The 18,203-nt window shown below is 40.4% G+C and overlaps 3 protein-coding genes across 4 annotated transcripts; 2 read left to right on the top strand and 1 right to left on the bottom strand.

Annotated features, from left to right (window-relative positions):
- The first annotated feature begins 216 nt into the window (after nucleotides 1–216).
- rsrc2 (arginine/serine-rich coiled-coil 2) lies at nucleotides 217–6,222 on the top strand. Its single transcript, XM_080468431.1, has 10 exons — nucleotides 217–331; nucleotides 1,588–1,732; nucleotides 2,336–2,376; nucleotides 3,296–3,459; nucleotides 3,679–3,816; nucleotides 3,918–4,034; nucleotides 4,343–4,428; nucleotides 4,939–5,201; nucleotides 5,300–5,389; nucleotides 5,472–6,222. The coding sequence occupies exons 1-10, from the start codon at nucleotides 326–328 to the stop codon at nucleotides 5,655–5,657; spliced, it is 1,236 nt and encodes a 411-aa protein (XP_080324557.1). The 5' UTR covers nucleotides 217–325; the 3' UTR covers nucleotides 5,658–6,222.
- Nucleotides 6,223–6,531: 309 nt separating this feature from the next.
- Nucleotides 6,532–9,389, bottom strand: LOC308112377 (uncharacterized protein). Its single transcript, XM_080467867.1, has 4 exons — nucleotides 9,094–9,389; nucleotides 8,824–8,953; nucleotides 7,681–7,814; nucleotides 6,532–7,599 (listed from the first exon to the last, which is right to left on the bottom strand). Exons 1-4 carry the CDS (start codon nucleotides 9,211–9,213, stop codon nucleotides 6,844–6,846), a joined length of 1,140 nt encoding a protein of 379 aa, XP_080323993.1. The 5' UTR covers nucleotides 9,214–9,389; the 3' UTR covers nucleotides 6,532–6,843.
- A 442-nt stretch (nucleotides 9,390–9,831) lies between these two features.
- zcchc8 (zinc finger, CCHC domain containing 8) lies at nucleotides 9,832–16,531 on the top strand (the record flags this gene model as incomplete). Of its 2 annotated transcripts, XM_080467516.1 has the most annotated exons (14): nucleotides 9,846–10,026; nucleotides 11,110–11,149; nucleotides 11,231–11,305; nucleotides 11,640–11,742; nucleotides 11,830–11,907; nucleotides 12,045–12,148; nucleotides 12,366–12,431; nucleotides 12,557–12,617; nucleotides 12,704–12,834; nucleotides 13,166–13,308; nucleotides 13,664–13,767; nucleotides 13,948–14,031; nucleotides 14,339–14,447; nucleotides 15,132–16,531. In XM_080467516.1, the coding sequence occupies 14 exons, from the start codon at nucleotides 9,846–9,848 to the stop codon at nucleotides 15,965–15,967; spliced, it is 2,115 nt and encodes a 704-aa protein (XP_080323642.1). In that variant the 3' UTR covers nucleotides 15,968–16,531. The 2 variants fall into 2 exon arrangements, with proteins under 2 accessions (XP_080323643.1, XP_080323642.1); XM_080467517.1 differs by lacking the exon at nucleotides 11,110–11,149 and having other exon boundaries at nucleotides 9,832–10,048.
- Nucleotides 16,532–18,203: the final 1,672 nt, after the last annotated feature.

The following is an 18,203-nucleotide window of genomic DNA, read 5'->3' as shown; positions in this document are numbered from 1 at the left end:
CCGGAGAGCGACGTCAAGTTGCCAGATTGGCTTATAGTTCCAATAAACTGATTTTATTTGTTATTTTTTTGGAAGGTCTGCTCATGACTTGAGCATCTGCACCAATGTTTACACATTATACAACATTACATTTATTCATCACTTAAGTACCATTTCATTGTGACATACATAAAGTTTGCATGAATATGGAGTTTCCAATCAAAACCTGGCAACCCACATCACATTAGCAGAGAGCGGTGGTCTAGCTTGGTATAGCTACCTCTGCGATTTCGCTTGCACACAGAAGAAAAGGGCCTCCTACGCATTTATACCGTGTTTCAGGATTATGTCGGTAAGTATCTTCACATATTCACCTCCCTGACATACGTGATCGGAGGTAGACTTTTCGAAATATTGCGACGGGTTGACGATTTTGTTCATGGATTGTTTCGCTTAAAGATGGCGATTAGCAGTGGTTAGCTTAGCGAGCTAGTTGTCGCCAGTGTGTGGTGGAGGTTTGAATGACGGGACGTGCACAGTTTTAGCTGCTTTGAAAACGTGTTCGTTTTCTGCTTGTTTATCTTGTTAGACCAGTGAATCCTCGGTACTGTGTATTTACATATATCCACGTTGTTACCTCGTTTTAACTATTAGTGTGACGATGCCGTGTTGCTGATGGCTTTATGTCACGCTATTCTTTTGTTTCTTTGAGCATCTGAATCCCTGAAACCGCTATATATGTTGACTTTTGTGGTTCGCTACACCGAAAATGTGGAGATTTTCTAATGGATTTATGTAAATAATGCAATTATGCAAATGGGTCATTTAGCACAACACCAGCATTGTTATGGCTATCTCGTTCTATTTGTTTATCCATTTTTTATTTGTTTAGTTTAGTTTTTTTTCGTAAGACTGGTCATTAATCGCAAGCAATGTTAAGATAATCTGATTTAATTTTAGTGAGAGAAAGCTCGCAAATCTAACGTGTTTTATTATGTTGATCCTCGACTTAAGGAGTCTTAGAACTTACGGTCCTACCGAAGAGATGGAATATAGATATATATATCTAGAGGCATAACCTAACTAAAACACACACACACACACACACACACGATTTTCAGCTCTATTGGCACCACAAACATTTGTACCACCGTGCAACAGAGCAGAACTAAAAAAACAGTAATTGCAAAACTATAGGAATTAGATAAACACTAAATTGGAAATGTACTAAGGTCCTTAAATAAATAAAAAAAAAGCTAAACTAGAAGCCAAAAGTAATCATAAAAATTTGAGTGCACTTGAGGTTTGAAAGGTGCAGTTGTTTCAAAGAAGCATCGAATGAGTACGGAGAGAAGCACAACCAAAGGGCTAACCTGATTGTAAAGCTAGTGTTTTTGTTTTCAGTGTGAAAAGTAGAACAAAAAAGTAAAAGAGTTGAAATCAGAAAGACATGTGCGATAACCCAAACGGAACACTAAACTATGGTAAACTTGCAAGGCCTCTGCTGTATACAATTTTTAAAGTTTTTTTGTGGGCTAAATCACGATTCCAGCATTTTCGTCTAATGTGATTTCACCTGTCCATTTTTTATTTTTATTTTTTTTTCAGGCGAGTGACAACGACTCTGACGACTTGACCAGAACAGACTCACCAGAACATCAGAGAAAAAAGCACAACATGGACTCGTCTCGGTCCCCGAGAAGCTCCAAACACCATCATTCACGGTCAAGGTCACGCTCCAGGGATCGAAAACGTTAGTATACATTACCACACGCTAGATGATACTAATTACTACGTTGTGACTCATGTGTCAGTGTAGCACATCAAAACTGTCTCAGTTAAATGTGAGTGATGTGTAACTTTCTCCTACGTGGAATCACATTAACATGTAGCAGTTAAAAGCCAGAGCTGAATTTGAGCCCTGGTTTTCTCTTTAAAAGGACAGTTGTATTTCCTGCACTTAAGAGTTCTAACTGTAGCAGATCTATAGAGACGACATCTGGTCAGACTCGGATCACCAGATTTATGAACGATTGACCCAAAAATCTCAATCCAGTTTAATGAAGTAGTCCAAACGTCAATATAATCCACACAGATTCTCAATAGACACTTCCACTATCAAGAAGCAAATAGATTTTTGAAGATTTGGCAAAAATGATACTGAAGTAGTAAGATGCAGAGAGGACTCATTAAAAGGCCTAACTGGTCATATTGGGTTTAAAAAATCTCACGTGTAAGGCTCTACTACCCTGGGAATTACATTTGTTTTTTGTTTTTGTTGAGCATTCGGTTTGTTGTGTAACAGATTTGTTTCTGTTCACCAATTTCATGAATTGTCTCTTATTGGTATTTCCAGGTGACCGAAAAAACAGACGGAGTCGCAGCAGGAGCAAAGAGGTAACTAAGACATTTATTTATTTTTTTTATTTGAAACACATATGTGATTTTAAAGACCTTAGGTTGTATTAGTTGTTAGTATTCGGTCGAGGTGAGTATGTCTTTTTAGGATAGTCTTGTTACGATAGCCAAAGTAAGAGGGAAAGACGTAGATGCCGAGGGGCTTAATCACAAGGAAATGGACCTATTTTTGCCCCACTTATGCTCACATGTCTCAGTGGAAGCTTGTGGCCTTGGATATATGTCATTATTTGTTACCATATTTATTGGTAATGAGTAGCTGTTTATTATTTTTTGTTAAATCCTGTGTATAGATCACATGATAACATTTCTACAATAAATCATACTCAGCGTGCTAATGCACGAAGAGACTGAACAGAAGACCCTGCTGACATAGCAAAATAATATGCCTACTACTGGGACAGGTAACTATCTGCCATTCAAACTCCTATTTGTTTCACATTGTTGGTAGGAAAACTGCCATTAACTCTTGCATCTCTTGCAGTTTGGGATGGGCACAATGAATGTAATTTTTACTTTAAAGTTAATTCAAGCAATGAGAAGCTGTATGAAGTAAGTTTCTATGCCCATCCCGTCTTCAACATCTCTGTTCACAATTTTCAAAGTATTTTGTTCGCAGTGAACTGCTGCGTGTTCTAAATTGACTAGTTTGCATGCACACTTTTGAAACTATTGAGAGGCTCCAAACATGAGGCTCCTGTAAGTGGAGCCAAACACAGAGAAGCCCACACAATGCCATGATGCTCTGAGAATAACATATTTGGAAATGGGTCTGAAGTGAGAGTTTATTTCTTTTTTCAGCTTGTCAGATTTATGACATGCTCCCTGCTGTAAGCCATGGTACTAACTCTTTTTGTTGCACTATTTTCCTGAAAGAGACAACTTCTTCTTAAAACAGGCACGAAGGAGGGACTCTGAGAAGCCATCAAAATCACACAGAAAAACAGACGAGCGGCTCGAGCAGGAGAGACTTTCGGCCGAAAACGGAGAGGAGCGATCTCGACGGAAGGAGAGGAAGTCTTCGCGGGGCCGGAGCTTGTCCAAGTCGCACTCAAGGGAGAGGTTCGTCTGCTCATTCTAGAAATATAGTCCAGCAGATCGTCTATATGTTTAAGTGGCTACATGATGCCTTGATTTTTGTAAGTTAAATACATTTATTTAGTCAACCAGCCAATTTCTTACTTATTAATCTCAAGTAGCACAAAACTCACAATGTGATGGGGTGGAAGTTTAAAATCTGGTCGAATTAAATAAGATTCACTTTTCTTTGTCTTTTTTCAGAAAGCACCACAGCAGAAGCGGGGACAAACGCCGATCGCGGTCACGCAGCCGGGAGAAGAAGAAGAAGGCTCGCTCTCGCTCAGGTTCAGGTTCAAGAACCAAGCATCGCCACCACAGCAGGAGTCGCAGTAAGAGCAGGTGGGCTCAAGAAGAACCTTTTTCTGTGTTGTCCAAAGGTTCCTGAATATTCTTTTTGTTTGTAATCGTGCTTTTGTGATTTCTTCTTCTTGTTTCTCAAGGGAGCGGAAAAAAAGAACGGAGAAGGTGCGCCGAAAGAGTCAAAGCCGGGCTGTAAATCCACCTGCCTTCCGGGGCAGAAACACAGCCATGGACGCACAGGAGGCGCTGGCCAGAAGGTGAGGCAGCAGCTTGTAGACCTTTTTATATGAATGATTGTAGAGAACTTTATAAAGAGACATTGCTTGAATGTTTGAGGAAGCTAATAAAATATATATGAATCCAAGTGGAATTATACATTTTAGGTTCAAACCAACAGAAGAGAATTTTTCTTTTTTCTAAGTTACAGATGAACATTTCAAGTCAAGTTTGAACTATTGTCATTTGCTATTGGATACAGTTTTTGAGCATGGTGTTTTTTTGTTTGTTTTTTTTGTTTTTTTACCTGTTATGGTCTTCACATGCTCTTTTTTTTTTTTTATTCCAGATTGGAGAGAGCAAAGAAACTACAGGAGCAGAAGGAGAAGGAAATGTTTGAGAAGCAGCAGCAGCAACAACAGGAGATAGCTGCTGGTATGTTCTGCTTTATGTTCTTCATACACAAGAAAACAGATGTAAAAGGTAGTAAACATCACTGCCTTTATACATACATGCATCTATTGCGTTGGTATTTAAATGAACCTAATGCCCAGAAGAGTAAAGTTCTGCTTTAGAGAGAAGGACAAAGTCAGCAATAATGATCATGGGGTGGAAGGAGCAGGAATGTTTATTGAGAGGCACAGATGGAGGCAGCGTTGCAGGTCGCGGTGATCTGTGAAGCTGTTAGACGTGTCGATGATGAATGTTCAGAGTCATTTCTGCTTCTAATCTCAAAGAAGGTAGATTATCGCGCCTGGTTCTGTGCATATCTGTATGTTTGTTTACAATCGAACATAAACAAGCTTTTACTTTGCAGTGTTGACAGTGCACTCTTTTTATCTGATTATTTGTATTCAAACTCTTATTGATGTGATTTTGAAGACCTCACGTTATCTTTCTTTCTAAATAAAGCTCCATTTGGTTACATCTGTATTCCGTTTACAGTTGCAGCCCCCATCGCAGCTGCAGCTGCCGCCGCCGCCGTGGTCTCTAACCCCGCAATCAATGTGGCAGCCCTCCTGGCGTCCGGGACGCAGGTCACTCCTCAGATCGCTATGGCGGCACAGATGGCGGCTCTTCAAGCGAAGACTCTGGCGGAGACTGGGATCGCTGTGCCCAGCTACTACAACCCTTCTGCTGTCAACCCCATGAAGTTTGCAGAGCAGGAGAAAAAGAGGAAAAAGCTATGGCAGGGAAAGAAAGAAGGGGTACGAGTTTTCTTTTGACGTGTTGCTGCTCATCAGTATTCATGCAGGAACGCTTCCCATATTGTTTCTTCATGAAACATTTTTTTCTTTTTCTTTAGGACAAGTCCCAGACAGCTGAGCTGTGGGAGAAACTAAACTTTGGAAATAAGGACCAAAATGTAAAATTCCGTAAACTAATGGGTATTAAAGTAAGTATGACCACGTTGCTTTACTTGCCAAGTTAAATCCAGAGCCAACACTCATGAAGACTGACTTCTAACATCTTTGCAGGGAGATGACGAAACCGAAGCGGCCAAACCACTTAACGATGAAGGCCTGAAGACTCTTCAGAAGCAGGAGGAAATGTTCAGGAACCTGGACGTCCAGTACGAGATGGCTCGGTCTCAGACTCATACTCAGAGGGGAATGGGCCTCGGCTTCACCTCCTCGTTCTCACGTGGAATGGATTCTATCTAGTGCCAAATGCTGGCTGTCTTCGCCTCTCATCCCATCGTCAAGGACTACCAATTCATCGCCAGGCTCTCAAGCTTGCATGGATGTTGCTTTGAATCTGTAACTTATTTATAGACAAAGGTCTCATATGTTTGAACGTGTAAATAGCCAGATGCTGAGTCTGTCTCAGTGACTATTAATCTGTACATCTTCGGAAAAAAAAGCATCATTGTGACGGAACGATGCTTAATAATTAGATATTTGTTTTGAATACTGTGGTAGCTTTTTAAAAAAACAAAGCAAAACAGACAACCCCACAATATATTGATACGTGATTGTTTGAACATAATGTGGATGAAGTGAACACTGTTTACATCTATTTAGAAAAACGCATTCGACATCAATGTAGCGTTGTCTGGGAAGTTTCACTTCTGACTAAACAAGAATAAACAAACCATGGGTTGTTCATACATGTCGTCTTCTGGGCTACCATGGAAGAAGGTATGGATTCATTATGTTTCAAGTGTTCCAAAATAAAATAGTTTTGTCTTTACAATGCCCTTTCATGCATAAAAGCATCACGTAATGCAACTGTCTTCCAAGTGTGGCTTGGGCAATGAGATGAATCATTCATCCTTCTTGTAAGTTACACCACTTTATACTGTTAAGGGTTGTGGTGTTTGTGCTAATCCCAGCTGTTAAAGGGTGAAGGCAGGATGCACTCTGCCAGTCCATCACAGTCCCAACACCGACCGGATATTTTAGGAATGTTAAAGGAAATCAATGTAAATTGCGAAAACTCCTGCACACACAGGCAGAACATGCAGATTCCACACCGAAAGATCTGGTCGGATTCAAACCCACCAGCTTTCTAGAAAGAAATAGCTTAATTAGTTTTAGGTATAATGACGAGCTTTAATGTAAAATCAAAAGTGCAACGTGTGAAGAGATTTAAAATTAATAGCCTCTAACTGGCACAAGAAGAGAAAAGCTTTTTATTGCCAGTGGATCTCAACAGCAGGTAACGGTCACTTTATACAGCATCTTAAACTGGAGAAAAACAAATCAGCCATTCAACCATTAAAAACTTAGTTGGTGTGATGTAAAATTAAAGTATATGTCAATAAATGTAGTGTGTCAGAGGAGAAAAAACACAAATTCACACGCAGTTCTAAAATAGTCAGATGACATGCTGTTTGGGATTTAACTTTTATTTACAGATAAGGCTGGAGTACAGTACATGAGCTACACCGGTGATGAGGTTGTGGTTGGCAAACTCGAGGATGAGGAGCAAAATGGGGTATTCACTGTGTCTCTTCTCCATGGAGGACTCCTCGCTCAAGCCCATCCAGTGGAGCAGCAGTGTTTGCATGGCTTCGGGGAAGAGCTCTGCGGCGAGCTCCTCTGCAGGCGGCAAGTCACTGATTCGCTCGATGTGCTGAACTTTGAAACCCTCCACTTTCTGGCTGATGCTGCTGTTGGCTGTGTGAAACTGCTGCCCAAGCCAACGTCCCACACAGCTGAGCAGAGAGCTGGAGTATGCGGGGCCCCACTTTTTGGCTTCCAGCAGGGCCAGCACAGTTTCAGTTGCATGCTCTTCTTCGAGATTCCCATTTATGTACCGATCAATGTTTTCTAAAAGCAGCAAGACCGTCTTCAGCAGCTCTGTGCAGGCCACAGGTTCAGAGGAGAATTGCTCATCCAAGCGATGCAGTTTATGTCTCACGGAGGATACAACCAGCTGGCTTTGCTCAGTTTGTAAACTCGGCTTGGGGGAAGAACAGTAATCGTGATCCGCTGATGTGATGGCTGTGTCAGTGCCCTCTTGATCCTCAGGTTTCCTGTCAACCTGCTGACAAGGCAGTGACATTTCCATCCTTGTTTCTGCAGGACACAGGTCCTCCTGCGTGCTGAGGCTGTAACTCATATTCAGTAGGCTGTCATTAATCTGCGATTTCCAAACACCCTGGAGAGAGATAAATGTTTAAAAACTTGTCAAAAAGATGCAAGATAACAAAGACAAATACATAATCGCAATATGACTTGCCTGTAGGTTCTCCAGGACTGCGAGCTGTTCTTGCTTACTGTAGATATCAAAGGCTACTCGAAAAAGTCCTTGAATACTGTAGAACCAGAGGCTGTTACTTGTTGCAGGTACCTTCAAACCATGAAACCTGAATGCTGGAGTGAACCAGGGGGGAGAATAACATAGTTTATGTCCACACAACTTCTAAAGCCTGGGAAACTTAACAGCTGGCACGTTTTCTAGGCCTCCATGCTACAATACGCCATATCATGATAAACAGGTTGCCGTTGAGATTCTGTAGAGCTGTGAGAAACATTTAATGGAATCCAGTGTGCTGGAGACAGTAACTACGATATGGGAGCTTTTTAAAATCAGTGTTGGAGAATCGTTGTGTACTGTATGCGATCGCATGGTTTATTCAACTCTTTATGAGAAGAGCTGATTCATTTCTCCTCAATGTTTTCTGCATGTTGAAAAGGGCTCAAAGTAACCTATTCACAAGTTGTTGTTTTTTCGTAAGTATAAGCTATATGCGCTAAATCCTAAAAATAGACTTGAATCTATCTTAATATCTTTTCCATATTTTGCAGGGAATTGGAGAAAATCCCATCTGACTATGGGTTAAGGCAGGGTACACCCAGGACAGGTGGCCAGTCCAACGCAGGGAAAACATAGAAAGACACTCACATTTACAGCTCTGGTCAATACAGAGACTAAAATTAATGTATAACGTTTATGGACTGTGCGAGACAATCCATAAATGCATAATAAGAACATGCAAAGAACCCCCACCCCCTGGAAATGAGATAATTAGTTTAAAATATAGAAATTACATTCAAAAGAGGATCTGAAGCAAAAGCAGCAGAAGACAAATGGAGCTAATCTCCAGGTGTATTACCTACAGTCAATAATAACACAATCTTTTTTAGCTCAGTGATAAAAGGATACCTTGAAATAGAGTGAAGAAAGGGTTATTGGTATTGCTGCCTGCTTGCTTACCAGAGTCAACACATTTCAGGATGTGCACTTAATGAAGACTGGGACAACATTCAACATTCTAAAAGGCCAAACCAGCCCATTACCTGTGTCCTTCATGAAGCTATGATATTGTGTGGAGTGTTAATAGTTTATTTAGGTATAGCGACTCCTCATTAAATATTTCACCTGGTGAAAAGTGTATTTTTGTAGCCAGTCCTTTCTTGGCAAGCTTGGCGTGGTATCTGGGATGGTTCTCTGTCCGGATGTCTGTGTTGAAAAGGACATCAGCTCCCAAATACAGAGGAATCACTGCTTCCTGAAACAGCAATGGCAACAATTAAACCATTTAACAGTAAAACCCCAAGAGTTGGCCAGCGACATCTGGTGGGATTCAGATGTTTGATTTGAAAGGACATAATTTAGTAAAAGTTATGTGGGAACTTGCACGTGTCTCACCTTGTTGGGACTCTCAGTCAGCCTGAACGATGTCATGTTCACTAAGTAAATGAAGCGGATTTTCCGTGAACCACCGTCACACTGCGGGAAAGTCAGGTGGATAGTGGAGTCGCTGGACATTACTGGAACCAAATCAAGCGTCCAACCACGTTATATATCTTTCATTTCTCCAATAAACTCTAACTATTTCTACACAACAAGAGTCTGTGAGCGAAAGAAAAAAAAACAAAGCGCCTCGACAGAACCTGTTATTGAAAAGATTATTCCCTGAGCTCTGTCTGTCAGAGCAAAGATGTGAAAGCGAAGAGAAACTAAATAACATATAAACTGACCAACTGAATACATATTTATAACATTTATTTAATATCTGAGGCTAAAGACAATGTCAGTGAATGTTTAATGACGTGCAAACATATTCACAATATCAAGACATGGCAGGTCTATAGTGAACCATTCAAGCACAGGGCGATTTAAAGTGATTTACAATGATTTGAAACTGCAATAAATTGATACGTTGTTTTACGACTGTGAGGTTTATTTTTATGATTTATTTTTATGATTTTTTAGCGTTGAAAGAAGAAGCTACCAAAGGACGATATCCTGTCAAACAACACTACGGGCCTCAAAGACAAAAAAACATTTGTGATTGTGACGGCCACTACCACGTGACCACCACCGCGGGACCAATGAGCGCACAGAGACGTCGAATTGACCTGTGAACTCCCGTCATGCACTTGCAAAGAGGCGCAGAAATGGCGGAGGTTGATTTTGGAGACAGTGAGCTGTTTGAGCAGCTTGATGACTCGGTCCCGGCGGTTCCAAAACATATCCGCTTCACGGACGATGATGATGAGATACAGGACGACACGAGCCAGCTGCGAACCAGACTGAAGGAGTGTGACGAGCACATCCAGCGACTCTCTGAAGAGAATATCCTTGATGCTGCGTTAGCCTGGTAGCATTAGCTGACATCGGCTCGTCCGTTTGTGATCAAAACAGAAACTGCAGGCGTCTGCAGAGCCTCGTTCACACTGCAGGGAAATGCGACCCAATTCAGATTTTTGTCTAACAAGTGACCCATATCCGCCCTGGTTTGTGGCCGTGTGAAAGCTCTAATTCCGATTTCTTTCACACCAGACACAGGCCATTAGTCATATGTGGTACAAATTCGGATATTTTTCTACGTGCGACTGCTTCGTTATTGACATGTGACTGACGTAATGGATAAACACCTGAGAAGGTGGCTCCGCCAAAATGTTAAAAGCTGTTCTCTCTTTTCCCTCATTCTTCTTTCCCTCGCTATTTAGTAGCCACTTGAAAATAGATATACACCTGCTGACCAGTGTTGCCAGATATGGCTGTTATCCCCCAATTGGGGAGCCAGATTCTCTGACCTTTTAACTTAGTTTTGTGCATTTGTGTCTTCATGTCATGTTCTTTATTACACACATAGTTTTACTGTTTTGACTTGATTTCTTCCCAGGCTGAGGTTTGGGCTGGTTTTTATTGAGGTGTGTGGGTATTACGTTGTTTGGACTAGAAACAGTGCGCCCTGGGGCCCCGAAACTGTTGGTCCGCTTAAAGAAACAACAAAAGCATCTTGTTTTTGTTTTCAGCTTTATTCAGCAGCCTTCAGCATTCACACTGGTGTTTTCTTTGGGAAATGCCAACTGTCTACTTTTTTTTTTTTTCTTCTGCTGCTGGTTTTTTGGCGGTACCGTTGGGAGCACCATTAGAGAAACAAACAAACATACATCAAAGCAGGCGTGACGTTTGGGAGTAGTGTGTTATGGCTTTTGTTTATGATTCGGTTAACTGTTTTCGAATAAATCGCTCAAAAACGTGGAAAAACGTCCCATACAAAGCAGATGGGAGAGGCTCCTCTCCTCTCCTCTCCTCTCCATGGCTGAGATGAGGGGAAAAAACGCAGTGGGCACACAAAATTCCCTCTGGAAGTTTCTCGTGTAACATTTGTTGCTGCACCTCCGTAATTTTTCTTAATGGTCAGCTCACATAAGGTTTTGCAGAGGAAGCTGAACGTCTTGACACGTCCGAGGTGATCGCAAAAATGTTGTTCTGCTCGTTTTTGAATTAATCTACCAGATTATCTAACATTTATGTTCCTCTGACATTGCAGCGGGATCACAATGGAAGACGTAAACCTTGACGGACCGCTTCTGCAGGTCTTCTATGCAAACAACAGCATATCAAAGTAAGTCACCATCCAATGGGCTTACATGCGCTCACGGTTTATGTCCCTTGGCTGCACATAACTATTGGCTGCACATCTAGGATATCACACTTCTATTTCACCAAATCTGTAGTAATTAAGATTAAGATCAAGCAGCTGCTAGGAGTTTTATTGTTACGAATACATTACATTTTTGTCATCCTCAATCAGTCTGACATTCCCTTGCCTTTGGCATGACCAAGGTATTTTCTCCCAGGAAAACAATGCTCATCAGATGTTTTCTGCTTCAGATCATTCATTTTGTATAAATTCTCAATATAATTATAACTGAAAACAACAATCAATGTCTACCCAGGCAATGCCGTCAAGAAATCGAAGATTGCATCTGCAGTCTGATTTTAAAGCACAAGACAGCAGCGCAAGTACAGAAGAAATCCTCATTTCATGTTAAACCCCAGGTATATATGCACAGTCTGCTTAAATTTGATTTAATAAATGTTTGGATTTGTCTATTTTAAAACGATCATCTTTTGTCCTGTATGAAGAATTCAGCGTTTGCTCTCGAAGAACATCCAGAGAAGCAGTCCACCAGTACAGTGAGAACAACAACAGAAGCCTTCAAAGTGAGTGTTTCTTGTTATTTTTCAGTTCGTTGCACACGGTCTTGTAAAATTGGCAATCTTTCTTTCTTTTTTTTTTTTTTAATTGATATGTAAACTTTGGTTATTAATATATTGTGTTTGTGTTATTTGCTTTTTAGGTGGTTGGGAGTGTGTTATATTTCACTACATTCAGTATTGACAAACTGGGACAGCCTTTAGTGAATGAAAACCCACAGCTGACCGATGGATGGGACGTTCCAACGTATCTTTTATCATTGTTGGATTTTTAGACCTTCACTGTCTCTGGATCAGTGTTTATGTAATTGTTATAAACGAGAATGTTTTCATTCTTATGTTTTTGTTTTTTTTTTTTGTTTTTTTAAAAGCTTCAGTGTTTTGTAGGACTTTCATCCCAAGGGTGAAGAATTTATTTTTTGAATGCTGCGAGGACAGATATACATTCCTTCACTGTTGCAAAGCTATCACCAGATTTTCAACCAAGTCATTGGAATAGATGGTCAGGATATAGAAATGAAAGACAAAAGGTAAGACTTTAAAAGAACATTGTTTTGTTTCCTCTTTCCTCACACAGCCTTAGTTTGCTGTCCGACACGCATAATATAAAATTCTATTATAACGCAAAGGGTTTTTCTGATTCCGTTTATTGCAGACCCAAGTCCATGTGTTTCAACTGTGGTTCCAGCAGTCATCAGCTGAGAGATTGTCCCAAGGTATTGCTGACGGTTTATTAATGTGAAATTAACAAAGAAATTCCAAGGTCAACGTCTTACATATTATACATTCTTACTTTCCGTAGCCCAAGGACATGGCGGCAATTAATGAGCGACGAAAGGAGTTTAATCAGAACAGCCAGGCTGGGCAGGGCAACCAGCGATACCATGCTGAAGTGGAAGAGCGGTTTGCTAAATACAAGCCTGGAGTCATGAGGCAAGATTTTCTATCTGAATAAAATCATAACAAACATTGATTGGCCACTTAAAAAAAAAAAAAAAAAGAAGTGGCATTTCACATGTGTGTAATCACATATAGTTTGTATATATACATATCCATATAAATCCACCCTTTTGATAATATATAATTAAAATCTTATGAAATAATATTCAGAGAAAATAGATCATCCATATTTAAGTATATTCACACACTAATAAACATACATACCTCTTGTATTTAATTAAGATGACTGAAAAGGCATTATCTAATGTACCTAAAGTTGTTTATCAGTTACAGTTTTGACTTATTGTGCTGTGTTTTTTGACAGTGAGGAGCTTCTGGCAGCACTGGGGATTGATGGAAAGACCCTTCCGCCTGTAATTTATCGAATGAGGCAACTTGGCTACCCACCAGGATGGCTCAAAGAGGCAGAGATGGAGAACTCCGGCTTATCGCTCTATGATGGAAATGGTAAGCTCTTCAATAAAATTGTGAGTTCAAACCATCATTGAAAAATCAGACAATGACAAAACCTATTTTCAAGGCACGCGACTAATTTAAAATCCCTTAAATGGCCTAAACATTTCTGAATTTACAGCTGTTTTTGTTCATGTTTGGAATATGTACACTGGGATTCCCACAACATTTTCTATGTGGTAGTGATTTTGAAACAAGCGTAGCTCGGACCAAGCAATTCCTTGAAATGGAGGAAAAATGTTATATTTTGAATTTTTTTTTATCATGGGGGGAAATCAGACTGAATAGCTTATGATGTTTCAATAAATGCATGGACACTGCATTCACACATTTCTTCTCTAATTTGCAGGCTCAAATGATGACAACGGCAACTCGCAAAGCATGACTTACGATGTTTCCAAGCTGGTGGATTTTCCAGGCTTCAATGTACCCGCACCACACAAAGTGAAAGATGTGAGAACAACATTTTCTCTCTAAATAGCCTAAATGTTGCTTATTCCAAGATTTCTGCACTTTCAAGATAAGTCATTTACATTAAGAGTGGCACCTTTTGCCACTAATTTAATGGTTTGATTTGTTTCACTATTGCAATCCTGCAAGTCACCGTATTTATTTCTATTTTTAAACATCCAGGAGTTCATGCATTATGGTTCAGTTCCAATGCAGAGCAGTCACCAGAAGCAAAACTACTCAGCTTACCTGTCCAACTTTCAAACGGTAACTAAAGTCTCTGTGGCTCTATTTGTCTCTCAAAGCATGTGCTCTTTCAAGGTACTTGGGTCATCCTCAAGTAATCATCGTATTCATCATTCTTTGTACCACTTTGACATTTTACTGAATTGGATACTGTTTGAGTCGACTGTTCACTGATCATGTCTGGCAGCTTGGCCTGGAGGTTGCAGATTCCCTCATTTGCCACACTTAAACCTCCAGGAAGCAGTCACTGTTCTGGATGCTTTTTTCAGAGAGGGACCAGCGATCACTGTTTGAAATAGGGTCATTGCCTGTGCTTCTTCTTCCGCAGGCTGATGCCAACAGTAATAAGAGACGGCAGGATTCTGACTCATCTCCACAGCAGAGAAAGAAGATTAAATGTAGCCCTGACCAGACCTCTGACATGGATATTGAATCAGGTAGTTTTTTTTGTTTTTTTTTATAGCAGGTACACCATTAAGCATCTCAAATGCACTTTTATAGAAGCTACTCTCAACATAAATGCAATTTCACTGTTGCCTAACAGCACAAGCAATGACGTGAGACTTTATTCCACAGCAGACTCCAGTTATTACAGCACTATGGTGTAGTATGTCAAAAAGTATCAACAAATAGAATATATTTAAGGAGTGTGATAACTGAGGGTAAATACAGATGCAAATACTCACATTCTGCAGCGTATGGACATCAGAAAGCAGCCTGCCACTAAATCGTTCAGTCATTTTATCAATCATTTATAGCATCTTTCTAACAGATTAATGCCTTTTAAAGTACTTCAAACATATTTGACTAAATAATCAAACTCAAGACATTACAAGCAAGGAGCAAAAGACAAGAAAATCAATCATGGATAAAATCTAAATTGTATTAACTGTCTGATAAAATTAGGAGGTACGAAAACAAAGATAAAGATTTAAAACCTAAAGCAGCTTAGTAGAGCCTCACAGTGTTACTTTTTTTGACCCATTCCATAAGGTACTGCTTCAACATTATCAGGTACTGAATCGACCAGTTGAGCTGAGTAAAACACAATAATCATTAAATCTGTTTTTTTTTTTTTAATATATAAATGTCTAAGCATTTGTTTTTTGTCTCATGTCTAGATCCAGGCACACCTTATGTCCACGGCCACGGGGACTTCCAGTTCCAACCACCTCTGCCCCCTGGATCCCCCTGCTTCAGTTCACCTCCTCCGTTACCTCATGGCACGCCTCCTGCCACACCCACTCCCCCACCTCTGCCTCGAGGCACACCCCCGCTCACGCCCAAAAACGGCTCTCCAGTCCCGCAGGGGCGTAACTGGACAGTGGTGGATGAGATTCCTGCGGAAATCGAGGATGACCGGACGTTGGAGGAGCTGGAGGAGCAGCAGCGACTGATCTGGGCAGCGCTAGAAAATGCCGACACTGCCACAAATAGCGACTGCGATACACCGGCGGTGGGAACGCCTGCACCCAGTTCATCAAGCGTTTCCACACCTGCCCACGTGGACACGGAATCAGAAGAGGTTGACGAGGCAATGGACACGACGACACCCGCAGAGCCTTGTGACGGTGGGAAAGTTCAGAAGGAGCTGGGAGTTGAAGAGGTTCTCTCTCAAAGTGCCGAGCCTATTAAAGTTGAGGACGACAGCCCTCAGAGCCCCGAGCCGGTCAAATCCCATAATGACGCCCCGCAGAGCTGCGATTCAATCGAATGCCTGGAGGATAGTCCCGAGAGCCCTGATGCAGCTGACGCTCATCAGGAAGGTGTAGACTGTGATCGTCCTGAAAATGAAGCAAAGGTTGCAGCTGTCCCTCACCGCAGCAAGTTTGCGGCTGGCATCGTTCCCTTCGAAGACACACCAGAGTTTACCGAAGTAGCTGAAGCTACAGGAACGTACCTTCGGATCAGAGACTTGCTGAAAAGCTCCCCTCGAAGTTTGGCAAAGAAAAAATAAAAAGGGCTCTTGATTTATAACTTTTTTTTCGGTAAAAAAAACGTATGTTTTTGTCCTCATCATATTTTTTGTTTTTTTTTAACTTGGTACCAATTTTTTGGACCGTAAACATACAATGACAAGGCTTTTTAGAGAATTTGACCAGTTAGTCTCTGATTTTTGTAGCACTTGTAATATTTTGGGATTGTTATTTTTATTTTATTTTTTTAATAACTTGGAATATGGCTTCCTTAATTTTTACCCTCAATTGAATGCTCTGCAATGAATAAACATTATTCTTGCTCCAGTGTATTAGTTTGTATTATTTCTGAGTAACGAATTTACTTTACTGGAATTTGACCAAACATTTGATGCAATGCTTTACAATTACGAAGAATAGGTTTCTTTTTAGAGATGACCTAATCCACTGACTTGAGGATTTAGAGGTGTCTTGCACATAAGATTCCTATTACCCAGAAATATATAGGCCAACGTGCAGGTATTGGATTATTGGAACGGATTGTAAAAATAAAATGTACTTTGTTAGAACTGGTTTGAACTTTACAATTAAAACAATGATCATTTGAAACTGAGCAATCATTAGTAATACACTTCACAAAATTAAATATATTTTTTAAGTTCTTTAAAGTCATGATTTAAGGTGAAATTTTATTCAAAGTTGAGAAAAAGACCTAACAAATATGTTAACGACAGCTATGTAAAATGACTTGCACATACATGCATGCTTAGCATTCATCCACCTACACTGTGCATACTTATGCAAACACACACACATCCCTGTGTTTGGGCGTGCTGAATTTTTGAGTGTCGACTGAATAATTTATTCAACCTCAGAGTCAGCAGCTGATGTCTCCACTCTTATGACAAGACTTTGACCCTAAAACAACAGCCTTGTGTTTTTTGACCTAATGTTTATACAATGTCTTTTTAATTCACGTTTTGTTGGATTTAACACTTTCACCACCTTTGCATTGTCTTTTATGTCAGAAATTTTAATGCTGGACGTGTTTTAAGCAGGAAAAAAAAAGTTGAACGTTCCCACAAATTATCTCAAAAACAAAATATTTTTGTTTGTCTAAGTTTTAATTCATGTTACTTTGCTGCTGATGGTGCCCACAGTCTTCTGAATTTACAAATCTCTCAAATTTTATTTTGAAAACTGATCAACGAACTACCTCTAAAGCAATCAGAGTATTGATTAATACAAATACTTTTAAATCATCTAAATAGAAAATCTTTAATTTGTTCATATAAGTTGTATAACAGAAATAGGTTTAGATGACAATAAAAGCTTAAAACTAAAGAGGAAGACAAATTTACAGTATTCAAAATATCAGGATGGGGAGTGGAGGAGGCAGTAGGGAAGAGGAAACCGTATTTACCAGATTAAGAATTGGGCATACATACTTAAATAATACAAAACACAAACAGTTCTTTGCGGTCTATGCCAAGAATCAGAAACAGTGGAGCATGTGCTGGTAAACTGCAGGAAGTATGGGAGTGAAAAAAGGAATATGATGGAGGAATTGAGGAGAGAAGGAATAGAAGGAAGAGAAGTGAAGAAAATACTAGGGTGGGAAGGAAGAGGAAGGGACAGGAAAATGTTTAAATGGGTACCTAAAGGAAACGGGACTATTGGGGAAAGTATAGCGCTGTGGGAATAGACTAACTGGAAGAAGAAGAAGGGAAACAGTTATCAGGGTCTGAAAGCTGCTGATAAGAGAGAGGGAAACAGTTATCAGGGAAGAGGAGCGATGGGAAACGATGTAGATGGATAAAACCAGCAGATGGCGGTAATGCAACTCTAAGGATGCAAACTGCTGTTCAACCCAAAAGAAGAAGAAGTTTCGCAGTTCTTTGGGATTTAATCGGAAACAGTTAGCCGTAATGGATAGGTCCCTGGATGGTGACAAATCGTCCCTGAACATTTCATGCAATTCGGACGAGTACTTTTTGTGAAAGGTTGGTTACTTAGGCCACGTGTACACGACATCGAATACAAGTGTATCCGCAAACCTTTCTTCACTTCAGGGGGGGGTCTGTTTACACGACACCAGTGTGCGGATGCACTGTATCCGAAGTTTACTGTATATACCCGCTCCCAAGGTGGAAAGATTCTTTCATAGTCGGGATTCCCCACTGCAGAGACTGCCGAAGGCTATGTAGCACTCCTACTACATATGTGCAAATCTCCCCCTCCCTCCCTCCCTATTGAATATAACTCCTTCTGTTCATC

This window comes from Lipophrys pholis, assembly GCF_963383615.2.
Source record: "Lipophrys pholis genome assembly, chromosome: 7".
Taxonomy (NCBI): domain Eukaryota; kingdom Metazoa; phylum Chordata; class Actinopteri; order Blenniiformes; family Blenniidae; genus Lipophrys; species Lipophrys pholis.
Note: the sequence above shows the minus strand (reverse complement) of the source record. Positions and strands in the feature narration are given on the sequence as shown.